We start from the raw sequence: 13,813 nt of genomic DNA on the forward strand, positions 1-13,813 counted from the left end.
CTTGCCCCAGGGACTTTCTCCAAAGGGCTACTTGAATGACCTCAGTGGACCTCCTGGTGCAAGTGATCCAAGAAAGCAAGGAGGGAACCACAATATATTTCATGACCTAACCTCAGAAGTCACACAACTTCATTTCTGCCATATATTATAAATTACACACAGATCAGTCCTATGCAGTGTATGTGAATATCAGGCAATAAGAAATATTAAAAATAGTTTTGGAGTAAGGCTAGTGCAATGCATTATGAATCTCCAAAATTTACTTGATAACAAAATTATCATTTAATGGATCATTCCAAGACAGTGGGATTTCGTGATAAACAAAAGGGGGGGAACCACCATGAACAGTCACATTAAGGAGTGAGGACTTTCGAGGGTCACAGTGGAGGGGAAGATGTGTGCCTGGAGAAATAATCCTGAAAAATGAAGCCTGGCTATTCCTTGAGGACTCCCAAAGTGAAAGGCATATGAAGCTAAAACTGAGTTCCCACCTGCAGCTGGGCAACTCTGAAGAGGATCTCTCACTTTAGAAAGGCTAGCAAAAGACTTCGCTGCCCACCCCAAACTGTTTGAAAGGTCCATATTCTTGTAAGCTGTTTATTCCTCTGTCCTACACCAAAGATAGGGTGAAAAAAGTCAAAGTTCCCAGGCTGAAAAGAGCTACCAGGCTACCACAGAATCTCTAAAATCTGGAGATGGAGATAATGCAGAATGTTCAGTCTTTCCACGAAGGGAGGGAGCAGGCTTCTCTGCGGAACTGTTCATGCTGTTCTCAGCCACATGGCCGGACCCCAGCAGTCTCTTTTATGATCTGTGCTAAAGAGTACAGTAAAGTCACTTGCATGATTCGGACCTCAAAGGCCCTATTCTCTGCTTAATTTGCAACAATGGCTTCTTTGCAAAGGTCCCAGTCTGGGGTGGGTGCTGCCTTGGTTGCAGGAAATAGATTTTCATCAAATGTTCATCAAATGAACCTATCAGCAGACGTAGGAAAGGACAGGAATAAAGAGCTAGAGCATGAGAAAGAATTAAAAATGAGGAAGACGTAATGGACGGGGAGGGGAGGATGGGGGACGGAAGGTGCGTGAGAAAAAGAAGAAAACCTGCACCGTCCTGCTAACACCAAAGGGCGCTTTCATCGTCTTGGGCCACAAGGTGGCACCCTTTGGACTGTCTTCCCCTATCAAAATAAGAAACGGGGTAGAGAGGAGGGAGTAAAGGCAAAGCACTCCCCCAACCAAGAACAATTTGAAAACCCACCCCATGATATTTAAAACCTGGGACAAAGAACAGTCTGGGCGGAACTGCATCAATTGCGAAACCTCAGCGCAGCCTCGGGAGCGGCAGGCGGCCGGGGTCCGAAGCAGCTCCTTTTTAAAAAGCGGAGTACAGTATTGGGATTCTTGAAACCTGAAACCCAGAAACAGAATCGAAGCGGAAACCAGAAGGAAAACCTTGAACTCCTCCAGACAATTGCTTCCGGGGAGTTTCAGGAGAGTGAGGGGGAATAAAGGGCCCGAGAGGAGGGCCCCACGGATGGCGCGTCCCTGAGGGTCCTGGCGACTTCGAGGAGCGTGGGAAGGAGAGGACCCTACTGTCTCCCTGAGCTGCAGGTCATGGCCACCGTGGAGCCGAAAGCCCTCGGCATTGGTTTCAAGTGTCTCTCTTTAGCCACTTTTGTGCTCATCTGTGCCGGGCATGGGGGACGCAGGGAGGAAGGGGATCCAGCCTGCTACGGGGGATTTGACCTGTACTTCATTTTGGACAAGTAAGTGCCATAAGTTGTCCCGCACTAGGCTGAGCTGATGATGCTTTCTTCCCAGGCTGGGCTTGTTGGCAGGGCGGCTTTGGGACAGGCTCGCCTGTCCAGGGATCCAGCCGCGCCGCAGCGCTGCGCCTTTGTCAGGGGAGTGCGCCTCGCACCCTCTGCTGCCTGAGCCCGCAGGGGAGGCGTCCCTCCTTGTCCCGGAGACACACTGCTTTTCTGCGTTGCTTTCTGTGACAGAGGAGCGTGCAAGGGAGTGTGAGGATGCTGTTGACCTACTAGGTTTCTGCGAAGCCTTCTCATTTGCTGTAGAAACCTTAGTGAGAAAGGCTTGTTTAGGAGAGGCAGAACTTTCGAGCGCGTCTCAAGTAAGAGGTGTGGGCTGTTTAAAGTCTGTCGGCTCCTTTTAAATAACTGTCCAATTTAATGCATTACCTTTGTTCCTAATAATATAACGCATGCTGACTGGGCAGTTGGTGGAAAAGTAGATGAATGTCTCAGTCTCCGCATTATGGAGATTTAGGCTGGGGAATACTTTGTTGTGGGGCCAACCTGTGCATTGCAGGGTGTTTAGCAGCATCCCTGGTCTTTAACCCTCTGCCGCCAAGTGGAGATGCCAGAACCACCCCTCCTCCATCCTCCCTCGTCCCTCCTCCTCCCTCCGCCCCCAGTCCCAAAGTGGGAAACAACCAAAAATGTCTCCAGACTTTGCCCAAAGTCCTCCGTGTGTAAAAAGCAGTCCCTGGGCTTGAGAAGCCCTGATGCAGGCGAATTCAAGGTCTTGGCGATTTGACTGGTAGGCTACCAGGGAGGTGCAGGAGCCCTGGTTTCCTTACGGCTTTGGATAGTGTTCAGACTCCGAGACTGTGCTCAAGGGAGAGCTGAATCTGACCCATTAAACTTCCCAAATCCCCTTAGATTTGCCAAGCCGCAGCCATTCAAGGAATCTCCATGCTACCTACCAAAAAACAACTTTAACAATAAAAAGCCCCTCAGACAAGATGCATGCTCCTTGAAATTGTGTGAGCTCCCCAGCGCCAGGAGAGGCGCTTGCTGGTACAGTGGAGGGGAGATGAATTTCACAGACTGGAAAGTATTTGGGAATTGGAAAAAGGAGTCCTGCAAAATAAGCTGGCCAGCTAGAAACCAAATGTGCTTTGCAGTTGCCCCTAGAGTTTGATTTTTCCGTAAAGGCTGTTTTGAACTCCAGATTCTTTGGATAAAAAGTGAGATCTTTCTTGCAGATTTATGAGAAGGTGGATACTGAAAATATACTCCAATGCTAAGAAATGGAATTTCTTTTGTTACTTCTAGTGGCTGGAGCGCCAGCTCACAGATCAAGAAACTGTATTGAAAATAGTCAGAGATGTCTATCATTGTGCTTTAAAAAATTTTTTTAAAGCCAGTTCAGAAGGATGTACAAGAAACCTTGAAATAATGAACAGAATCACCATGCCCCTGAATGGCTTGACTCCATACATAACAGATGACTGATTCTCTCCAAACCAGTTTCTAAACTGAATTCAACTTTTCAATCAAAGTTCTGAAAGAATTTATTTTTGTGCTGAATTTAACAAATGATTCTAGGTTTATCATGGAGGGGGGGGGAATAGGCAAAAGGAGTTAAAGCATTTTTGGAAAAGAATAATAAAGAAATACTTATATCTCCAAACATTAAAATGCATTATAAAGGAAATTAATAAAAAACAGGATGGTAAAAGCCAAAGAATAGAGTAGAAAATCAAGAAATAACTCCAAGGACATGTAAACATCTAGTGGAAGTTCAAGTCAGTGGGGAATTAACTTCTTGTTTCAAAAAAGTGACTCTTGGACAAATGGTTGATAACATGGGAAAAGAAAAGGGTTTGTTTATACTTTATACCACACACCAAAATGAATTTCAGGATTTGAAAATGTAAATGTTTAAAATGAAATGGTGAAAGAACTAGAAGAAATTTCAGATGAATATTACTGTAATCTTAGTTTTGGAGCTTTTAAAACAGCAGAAACAATAGAGAAAACTACAATAAGATTTAAATATATTAAAAATTTAAATTTCTATAAGTGAAAAATGCTATAAATAAAAGATAAGTTACCATAACTAACTGTTGCAATGTACATTACTCTTTCAATATATACAAAAAGCAGTTTTTAAAATATCATCCCAATAGGAAATAGGTTTACTATATAAATAATTTACCAAAAAAAATATGTATTACCGTCAGTAAATGAATTTAAAGTTCAACTTAACTAGTAAAAAAAATGAAAAATCAAGATGCGATTTGTATTAAGCTGGGGAATATTTTTAACCAATAGCAATATTTAGTATTGGCGAACTTGTAAGAGGAAGGCACAGTCATATTTTACCAAGGAAAATATAAACTCAGGCCGTCTTTCTGGACTTGTGGTGTGCAATGGAACTGTCTCTGATGCTCGAAATGTTCTTTATCTGTGCTGTCCAGTATAGTAGCTACCAACCATCTGAGGCTGTTGAGCACTTGAAATTTAATTAGTGTGATTGAGGAAGTAAACTTTTCATTTTAAGTTTAATTAACAAATTTAAATAGCCACAGACGGTTACCATAATGGATAGCGAAGACACTAAGATAATTTCGCAACATGTATCTAATGCTTTTTAAAAATAGGTTTCTACTTTTCCACCCTTCAGTTCTATGCGCTAAAGAAAAAAGTCCAAGATAGTCACACAGAAGTGCCTGTGTGTATGTTCATGGCAGTGCTGTTTTTAAATGATGCTGAAAATTAACTGAAGGTCCAACAGTGGGGGATGTATTAAGTAAGGCATGATAAGTACCTAGTATTAAATATGCATACTGTGTATGTTTGTGAGATAGTTTAAGAAAAATATTTAATGCTCATAATATACCCTCAGGTGAAAATATACTTAGCAAACATTATATACATTAGGTTTCTACCTTTGAAAAAAGCTAAACAAACACGTGTGTATTTACCCAATATGTGACAGTATTTCTCTCTAGATTTTTGAATTCTGTTTTTATGTTTTTCTGAATTTTCAAAATTTTCTACAATAAACGTGTAACTTTTATATTCAGCAAAAATAAGTTACTTTGAATGTTTAAAAAATCATTTCAAGTATGAGGAGGATTCTAACTAGCACGCTGAGCCTTTCGCCATTCTAAAGGATGCTGCTTCTTTTATATTTAATGCTGGAGTAAATTTCTCAATGCGCCATAGGATCCTTTGCAGTACATCGTGGACCCAAAAGTGCTTCGAGAAACAAGTGGTGGGGAGACATTGACAGGCACCTATATTACATATCTGTGGACTCCTCTGACTTCCTTTAGTTGTCCCATTGCTTGAAGAGAGAGCTACTTTTGTGCTGAATGAAAAACTTGCTAGAACTCACTAGGACAGCATGCATAACCCTAGCTTGCCATCTCAAATGTGACTGTGAAGCCCAGAGCTGAGGAATGGGCCAAAAGGTGGTGATAGCTGACAGGCCCCTGGACAGGTCCTAAGGACATGGTCTTCGGTCATAGAAAGAACCAGTGCTGTCCAGCACCTGACCACAGCAGAGTGGAAAGACAAAGAATGCCGACTCATTTTCCCCTTGGGCTTCTAAGATCCTTTGGCCAGTACGACACTGTCCAGAGGCTGAAACCAGTGGATCACAGGGCACCAAATTCACTATTCTTCTTCTCACCCCTTAATGCTCTTTCCCCTCCAGTGGATGGTTCTCTTCTTTTCCATGACTTTGAATCTCAGCTCATTTCAGCTTTAAGCAGGATGCATCTCTAGCCTGGAGGGAACCCAGATTATACATTTAATGGAACATCATGTTTTCTCAACCAGGAGCAGAAGACTTCATAATGACAACCTAGACTACCACAGTAACACAATAGGGCCTTATTAGCGGCTTTGGCGATGTAGTTGGTGGACTGAGCTTCACAGGGCTTTATACTTATGGAATTTCGTGTTCATTTAAACATGCTTTTCTGGTTACAGTCAGGAAAAGTAGATTGCTGGAAATTCAATCAGGGATTTGAAAAGTCAGCTTTGAAAGGCTTTTATCCAGAGAAAAACAAGCAAGGAGCCTCCTTTAAGTCTTCCAGGGAGTCCTCTAAGATCAATGCACTCAGTTGACCAGCCCACGGACAGGTGTGTACCTTTTCTCTCTCTCACAGGGCTCTCCTGCTACCACTGTGTATTTATGTATCATATATTGGTCTATTTTATAGAAAGCCATTAGTCATTTAAGTGGAAAAATGGGATTCTTCATCCTGAGTCTCAGAGAGGTGTGACAGTATTCATGTGTGCCCTAAGGACTTCAGAAATGGAATGGTGGCTGAGAGAGCAAGAGGACAGGAGGAGACGGTGAGCTGGAAGGTGATAGTAAGCACTGAGTAGCTTTATTTATAAGACTTGCCAAAGCCACAGCATATCACCCAATAAATCCCTATATTTGTAAAGGCCCCCCCACAGGCTTACCCTGGGCTCCTCCTTTTCCGGTGAGCCTCCATACCCCTCCCTCTGCCACTTCTTTTTTGTCTGGCACCCGTTTTCTCTTTCTCTTTACCTCTACAAGGGGACCTTTCCTTGCCATTCAGAGTTCCAACCTTGGGACCCACAAGTGGAGGTAATGACCACTGCTGTGTGTCATAGTTCAGAAACACGGTCTTTAAACAGATTTTTATAGATTAGGCTGGGAACCTCACTATGAGGTGTAGTACTGTTTTTTCTGGGGCAATGTCTCTGGATTCCCAGCTACTAACTTACAAAAGAAATCTTTAGAATCAGAACTAAAGTCTCCCAACACTTATGCCATCTCACGGGTTTGCCAAAGACAACCTTGCTTAGCAGCTAGGACAACCACTGCTGTCTCTAACTTACAGATGGTCAACCTATATCAACCCACTGGATGAAGTGACCTACCTAAGGGCCTAAGACTAGATCATGACAGATCAGGGACGATGTCTGCTCCTGATTCCCAGCTCAGCTCTTTCTACTCATCACTGCCCTTGTACAGTTGGGTCATAATGGGAAGCACATGTCAACACAACTAGAGAAACTGGGTAGATTCCAAAAATTTAAAGTCTCTGCATCAGAGTCCTATTAAATGATGGTGCATGAGTCAATAAAGATAGTTGGTTGAAGAGCTACTGCTCTGCTCTCGAGTCAGCTATCGCTGATTGTGAGTGTCAGGGACTCCCACCACCCACGGCCCACAGGGATGCTTCTGAGACGTGGACGGATGGATCAGACTATAAGGGCATCTGATTATAATGCATGTAAAGGTCCAATAAATTAGTAATTTGTTTAGATTGGACCTGATGGAGAAGGGAAATTCAACTCTGTATATGTGTCAAAACACACGGATGTAGCTTGCTTTCAGAGATGCTGTGGAAGAGAGTTTTGAGTAGTGAAAAGGTGACATTGGCTCTGAATAAGGAAACAGAATTCATTAGAAGGTACCTTGAAAATGCTACAATAATAATTTAAGAGGCATCAGAAAAAAGTTTTTTCCAGGGGCCAGGAATGTCTTTGTGTGAGTGTGTGTGTTATTGAGGTGGATTCTATGGTTAGTTTTAAATGTTCCTCGAATTAGCTTCCAGGTTCAGAGAGGGCTTATTAGACCAGGTAATAGTTGGTAGAACTGCCTACAAATTGGAAGTTTTGGTGTATGGGTCAAAAATAAATATAAATAAGGCAAATGTGTTTTTGTTTTGTTTCGTGTTTCTGTCTGAATCAGCCAAGTAATTACCTCCAGTTTCCTTAGCTGTGGAGACCTGGTAACACTCAGTGTCAAGCTGAGAATAGAATCCAGGAGCGTTGGAGGAAGGCACCCATCCTCAGAAAACCTGTAATTATCTCCAAATGCTAAAGGACTCTCAGTGGTCCAGGAACAAACTCTTTAGTGCGACTGGCACCCTTTACTGCGACTTGGCTGTCACATAAATGCAGACGAGATTCGTTTTATGCTAATTTAGAATGTGTGTCTTTTTGATGTGTGGCCAAGTGACTGGATTTCACCTCTCAGCAACAAAAGAATGTGAGTATTTGGACATTTCTGACGTATTTCTCAAACATGCCAGGTTTATACAAAAAAAGTAATTAGATTTCTTCATTTCAGCTGAACTGACTCTTTCATTCATTTGGCATAAATATCTTCTCACTTACAGTAACGAATATGTAATCCCTTAAAGGCACAGATAACACAATGCCCATTGCAGGAAATGTCCTGTTCTGGGAGCTGCACGAGATGTAGAAGAAGCAGGAAGCCGTTCCAGACTTGCTGCTCTTTAGGCAGAAGGACATTAGGAGGGCTCTAGGCAGCCAAAGCTAATGGCTACAATGAGGATTTGGGGCAGGTGGGGCAGAAAGAGAAAATTTTAGATCAATTTCAAGAAGCAATAATAAGTAGCATTTACTGAACCCTTGTTACCTTCCAGACACTGTGCTAAACTAAGCACTTTGCCTGAATGATCCAGTTTTGTCTTTACAACCAGGTAAGACCAGTACAGTCAGGATCATCATTTGACACATGAAGACACCGAGGTTTAGAAAGGTTAGCCAAGGTCACTCTAAGCAGTCACAGTCAACCTCACACCCAAGCCTCTCTGACTCACAATCTACGCACAAAGATAAAAAGAATTGTAACCTGTAAAAGAACATTGAATCAATCAGGGTAGGTCAGGTCATGCTGTGGTAACAGACAGTCCCCAAAGTCACAGTGACACCAAACAACAAAAGTATCAGCCTGCGTTTTTGATTTCTGCCTAGCTTCATGTGTGATGAGGTCGGCTCATTAGCTATTCTGGGAGCCAGGCTGGTGGAGACTCCTCAATGCTTGTTTTCACCATCTCAGCTGCAAGCAAGGGAAATGCTGGAGGGTCTCTGGCTGGCAATGAAATTCTCCAACTGGAAGTGACAGGCATCCTTCTACCCACAACCTATTGGTCAAAGCTAGTCACATGGAAAGAGGGTGAAAAAAATGCCATCCTCCCATGTATCTAAATGCAGAGGAAAGCCAGACATGGGTGGGCATTAAACGCCTCTACTGAAAGCATATAATTATGCTGCCCTGCTTTGGCCTGAGTAAGCAAGAAGGGAATAGTCACGAGAGAGGGTAGTCCAGAGGTAAGACTTCTGGAAAAGAGTCATTTTGGAACTGTAAGTCTTCGATATATTGATCAATGTGGAATTACTATCAGATATAACAGCTCAAATCTGCCACGAGTCAGTGATGGCTCCTACTCTTTTCCTCCCTCATTCCTCCCACACTTTAGATGAAACATTTGGTGCAGTGGGCAAAGCTTTAATTAGATTACATAGAAGGTACAAATGGAGATCAGACATGCTTACTTGCTCCCTATGTGTTACATGAATGTATTGGACAGCTAAGAATCTCTTTGTCCATAATTCGTGGGATATGAGAGTATTTGAAAAGGCTGAGAAGAGAGAGCAGCTGCTGGAACACCATAGCACCTGAGCTGAGAGGATGCCCGGATATTGCAGGGGCTGATTCAGAGTTTGGATCAAGAGTATCTGGGCTCCCACTAAATGTGTTTCTCAACAGGGTTGCTGTTGGCATTTTCAGTTGGATAGTTTTTCACTGCGAGGGACTGAAGGAAGCTTAAACACCTCTACTTTATGATCCCTACTTTGTAAATGTCATTAGCTTTCTTGGCCAATGTGCTAATCAATAAATAGTCCTGCATTTGTATCTAAGTGCTGTCCTGTGAGATGCTACCTCCCCTAATTGAGACCTCCTAATTGAAAGATGGCCGGGTAGGTCAAGGCTAGCCAATGATGTTATTCCTAGCATCCTAGGACTACATCTGAGCAGAGGAGCATGCAGGGGTGTCCATCCTTTTGGCGTCTCTGCGCCACACTGGAAGAAGAATTGTGTTGGGCCACACATTAAATACATTATGATGTGTAATCACCAAAAAGTCTCATCATGTTTTAACTAAATTTTCAATTTTGTGTTGGGTCACATTCACAGCCATCCTGGGCTGCATGCAGACTGTGGGCCACAGGTTGGACCCCCTGAAAGGAGGAAGGCTTTAGTGATAATTAGGCTGCAGGACGTTGTAGGCCTTGGAAAGGAATATGCTAAGCCAGTGAATGACTTCACTGTAAATCCATCCACTTAAGCCAAAGATCTGAGAGTAATCCTTTATCCTACTGTCTGACCATATCAGCTCCCACGTTTCTCCTGTGTTTACCCCATTCTCTGCTTCATCACTGCCTTAGTTCTTAGCTCAGGCCATTTCTCACCCAGTTCACCAAAACATTCTTCTCTAAATGGGTCTGTGTCATTTTTAGCCATTCCCCCCACCCTATAAACTCAAAACTGGTACAAAATTGACATTTTTAGAACTCAAATTTAATCTTGGCATTATTTTCCCTAACCCTTTGATCTTTGAACATCTCCAAAGCTCTTTTTAGGATAAAATGTAAATTCCTTAGTGCGGTATTCAAGAGCCTTATTGCACAAGCCACTGGTATTTCCCTAGCTTTATCTCTTCCCACACTCTGACCCTTGTAATTTCCAACAAAGCCACACTAGGCAGTTAACTGAACTCACCCATGCCCTCTCTTGGCTTTGGCTGTAATGCCCTACATTGCCACTCCTGTCTTTACATAGGTGATGCCCTCTTACCCTTTGATTGATTACTAATGCTTGGCCCTTCCCATCACTAGTTGTGGGCTCCCTAAAGTGACAATAATTAAGAAGCATAATCACCTCTCTACATCACATCATTCAGAATCCTTTCTTTTTTTCAGGCATCCCTACAACTCATGTCCCCTGATGAGCAGTAGAATGTCCATTACCAAGAGATGGAGAGAAATAACCCTTAGGGTTCTCCTCCTGGGGCTGTATTTAGTAGCCTTATCATCTTTTTTCAAACTCTGATGCTCGACCATATACAGTTTCAATTAATAAGTGAAACTGCAACACCCAGAACAGGACTTTCCCAATATCTTGGTGGTAGAAGAATTATGATCAGAGTCACAGTCATCTTGCCATCATTCCCTACATAAAAGATAATAGAAATAGTAGGTTCATGGAAATTATATAGCAAATAAAAGATAAGTATTTCTAACTGTAACTATACACCAGTCATAATAGTAAACCCTGTGAGGTCAAGGGATTACAAAATGCCATTGGACGGCCAAAATCTAACCATAAATAAAAAGAATGTATGACCTAGGACATTCCTGGCCCATTATAAGTATTCCCTCTCCCAGTATAAGTATTAATTGCTTTCTATTTTATTCTTGGAAGTATCTCAGTTTAGATTATAAATTGTACGATCATCTCAGTTATTAACTGTAATAAAAGACAACATCCAATGAACAAAAAGTAAGAGGATTGAAGGCCAAACAGATGAAGCCCATTGTAAAGGTTATTCCATTAAAATAAGCAACCAGTTCAGCACTTCTGATTGTATTTAAGTGCCTCAATTTCAAGCTTTTCCTGGTATCCCTACTCCCAAGTTCCCATAACAATCTGTGGAACTTCTGTATTACTTGTCACTATTGGAGCATGTAACACTGAATTGTAACTACATTTCCTGGCCCCTCCATGGGGAGGCAGTGTTGCGTAGGTGGTAAGAGCACAGGTTTAAACACCAGAAAGGAGATTGTATTAGTTTATTGTTTGTACTAGAACATGGCCATCAGGGCCAGACCACCAGAGTTCACGTCCCAACCTGACTTACTAGTTGTGTGTCCTTGAGCAAGTTACACACCTCTTTGTGAACTCAGTTTCTCATTTGTAAAAAGGGAGCTAATAGGATTGTCATATGGCCTTGTGCTCAGAACAGAGTCCTGTGCACACATAGGAAGTGCTCATTAAGTGCTAGCCATTTATTTTTATTTTCTTATTGTATTTTTCACATTACCATTTAGTCCCCTTGTACACCACCGCCCCAAAATCACCACACTGTGGTCCATGTTCGTGAGTCCTTTTACCTTTTTGTTCAATCCCTCCACCCGCTCCCTTAGCCATCATCCTGTTCTCTATCTATGAGTCCGTCTTTATTTTGCTTGTTAGTTCAGTTTGTTCATATGAGTGAGATCATATGGTATTTGTCTTTCTCTGACTGGCTTATTTCACTTTGTATAATGTTCTCCACTTCCATCCATATTGTTGCAAAGGGTAAAGCTTTCTTCTTTTTTATGGGTGAGTAGTATTCTGTTGTGTAAATGTTACATAGTTATTTTTCCACTCATCTACTGATGGATACTTGGGCTGCTTCCATATATTGGCAGTTGTAAATAATGCAATGAACCTAGGTGTGCTTATGTTCTTTCGAATTACTGTTTGGGTTCCTTCAGATATATTCCCAGAGATGGGATTGCTGGGTCATAAGGCAGCTCCATTTTTAATTTTTTGAGGTATCTCCATACTGCTTTCCACAGTGGCTGCACCAGTCTGCATTCCCACCAACAGTGCAGAAGTGTTCCCTTTCTCCACGTCCTCACCAGCAGTTGTTGTTTGTTAATTTATTGATGGCCATTCTGACAGGAGTGAGACAGTATCTCATTGTGGTTTTAATTTGCATTTCTCTGATGATTAGGGACATTAAGCATCTTTTTATATGTGTATTGGTCATCTGTATGTTGTTTTTGGAGAAGTGTCTATTAGGTGTTTTGATCATTTTTTAATTGAGTTGTTTGGTTTTTTGGTGTTGAGTTTTATAAGTTCTTTAAAAATTTTGGATACTAACCCCTTATCAGATGTATTGGCGAATATGTTCTCCCATTCTGTGTGTTGTTTTTTATTTTGTGATTTTTTTTTGCTGTGCAAAACCTTTTTAATTTGATTTAGTCTCATTTGGTTTTTTTTGTTTGTTTTGTTTTGTTTCCCTTGCCTGAGGAGATATATCTGGTAAAATATTGCTATGAGCAATGTCTGAGATTTGCTGCTTTTTGTTTTCTTCTAGGATTTTTATGGTTGGGCCTAACATTTAAGTCTTTAATTCATTTTAAATTTATTCTTACGTGTGGTGTAAGAAGGTGGTCTAATATCATTTTTCTGCATGCATCCAGTTTTCCCAACATCATTTATGAAATAAATCATCTTTAGCCCCTTATATGTTCTTGCTTCCTCTGTCAAATATTAATTGACTATAAGGTGTGGGTTTATTTCCTGGCTCTCTATCCTATTCCATTGATCTATATGTGTTTTTTTATGCCAGTACCATGCTGTTTTGATTACTATGGCCTTGTAGTATAGTTTGATATTAGGTAGCGTTATGCCTCCAACTTTGTTCTTCTTTCTTAGGATCACTGTTGATGTGAGGGTCCTTTTGTGGTTCCATACAAATTTTTGAAATACTTGTTCTAGTTCTGTGAAACACGTCATTAGGATCTTGATAAGAATTGCATTGAATCTATAGATTGCTTTGGGTAGTATGGACATTTTAGCGATGTTAATTATTCCTATCCATGAACACGGTATGTGCTTCCACTTATTTTTATCTTCCTCAATTTCTTTCTTCAATGTCTTATCATTTTCTTAGTATAAGTCTTTTGCATCCTTGGTTAGATTTATTCCTAGGTATTTTATTCTTCTTGAAGCAATTGTGAATGGGATTGTTTCCTTAATTTCCCTTTCTGTTAGTTCATTACTGACACATAAAAATGCAACAAATTTCTGGATATTAATTTTGTATCCTGCTACTTTGCTGAATTCATTTATCAGTTCTATTAGTTTGTGTAATCTTCATGGTTCTCTGTGTACAGTATCATGTCATCTGTGAATAAAGACAGTTTTACTTCTTTCTTTCCAGTTTGGATGCCTTTTATTTCTTTTTCTTGTCTTATTGCTGTGGCTAAGACTTCCAGTACAATGTCGACTAAGAGAGGTGAAAGCAGACATCCCTGTCTTGTTCCCTATCTTAAGGGGAATGCTTATAGTTTTTGAATATGATGCTGGGTTTGTCATATAAGGTCTTATTTATGTTTGGGTATGTTCCCTCTATTCCCACTTTGCTGAGAGTTTTTATCTCAGCAAAGATAGGTGCTGAATTTTATTAAATGCCTTTTCTGCACCTA

General features: G+C 41.3%; 1 protein-coding gene across 1 annotated transcript in view; it reads left to right on the forward strand.

Moving 5' to 3' along the window:
• The first annotated feature begins 1,254 nt into the window (after positions 1-1,254).
• ANTXR1 (ANTXR cell adhesion molecule 1) overlaps positions 1,255-13,813 on the forward strand; it is a 232,490-nt gene continuing 219,931 nt past the window's right edge. The window contains exon 1 of the mRNA XM_053663393.1: positions 1,255-1,768. Within this exon, the coding sequence (XP_053519368.1) occupies positions 1,617-1,768 (152 nt within the window). The 5' untranslated portion in view covers positions 1,255-1,616. The remainder of the gene's footprint in view (positions 1,769-13,813) is intronic.

Source organism: Artibeus jamaicensis, unplaced genomic scaffold, assembly GCF_021234435.1.
Source record: "Artibeus jamaicensis isolate MK-2021 breed Jamaican fruit bat unplaced genomic scaffold, CSHL_Jam_final contig_3174, whole genome shotgun sequence".
Taxonomy (NCBI): domain Eukaryota; kingdom Metazoa; phylum Chordata; class Mammalia; order Chiroptera; family Phyllostomidae; genus Artibeus; species Artibeus jamaicensis.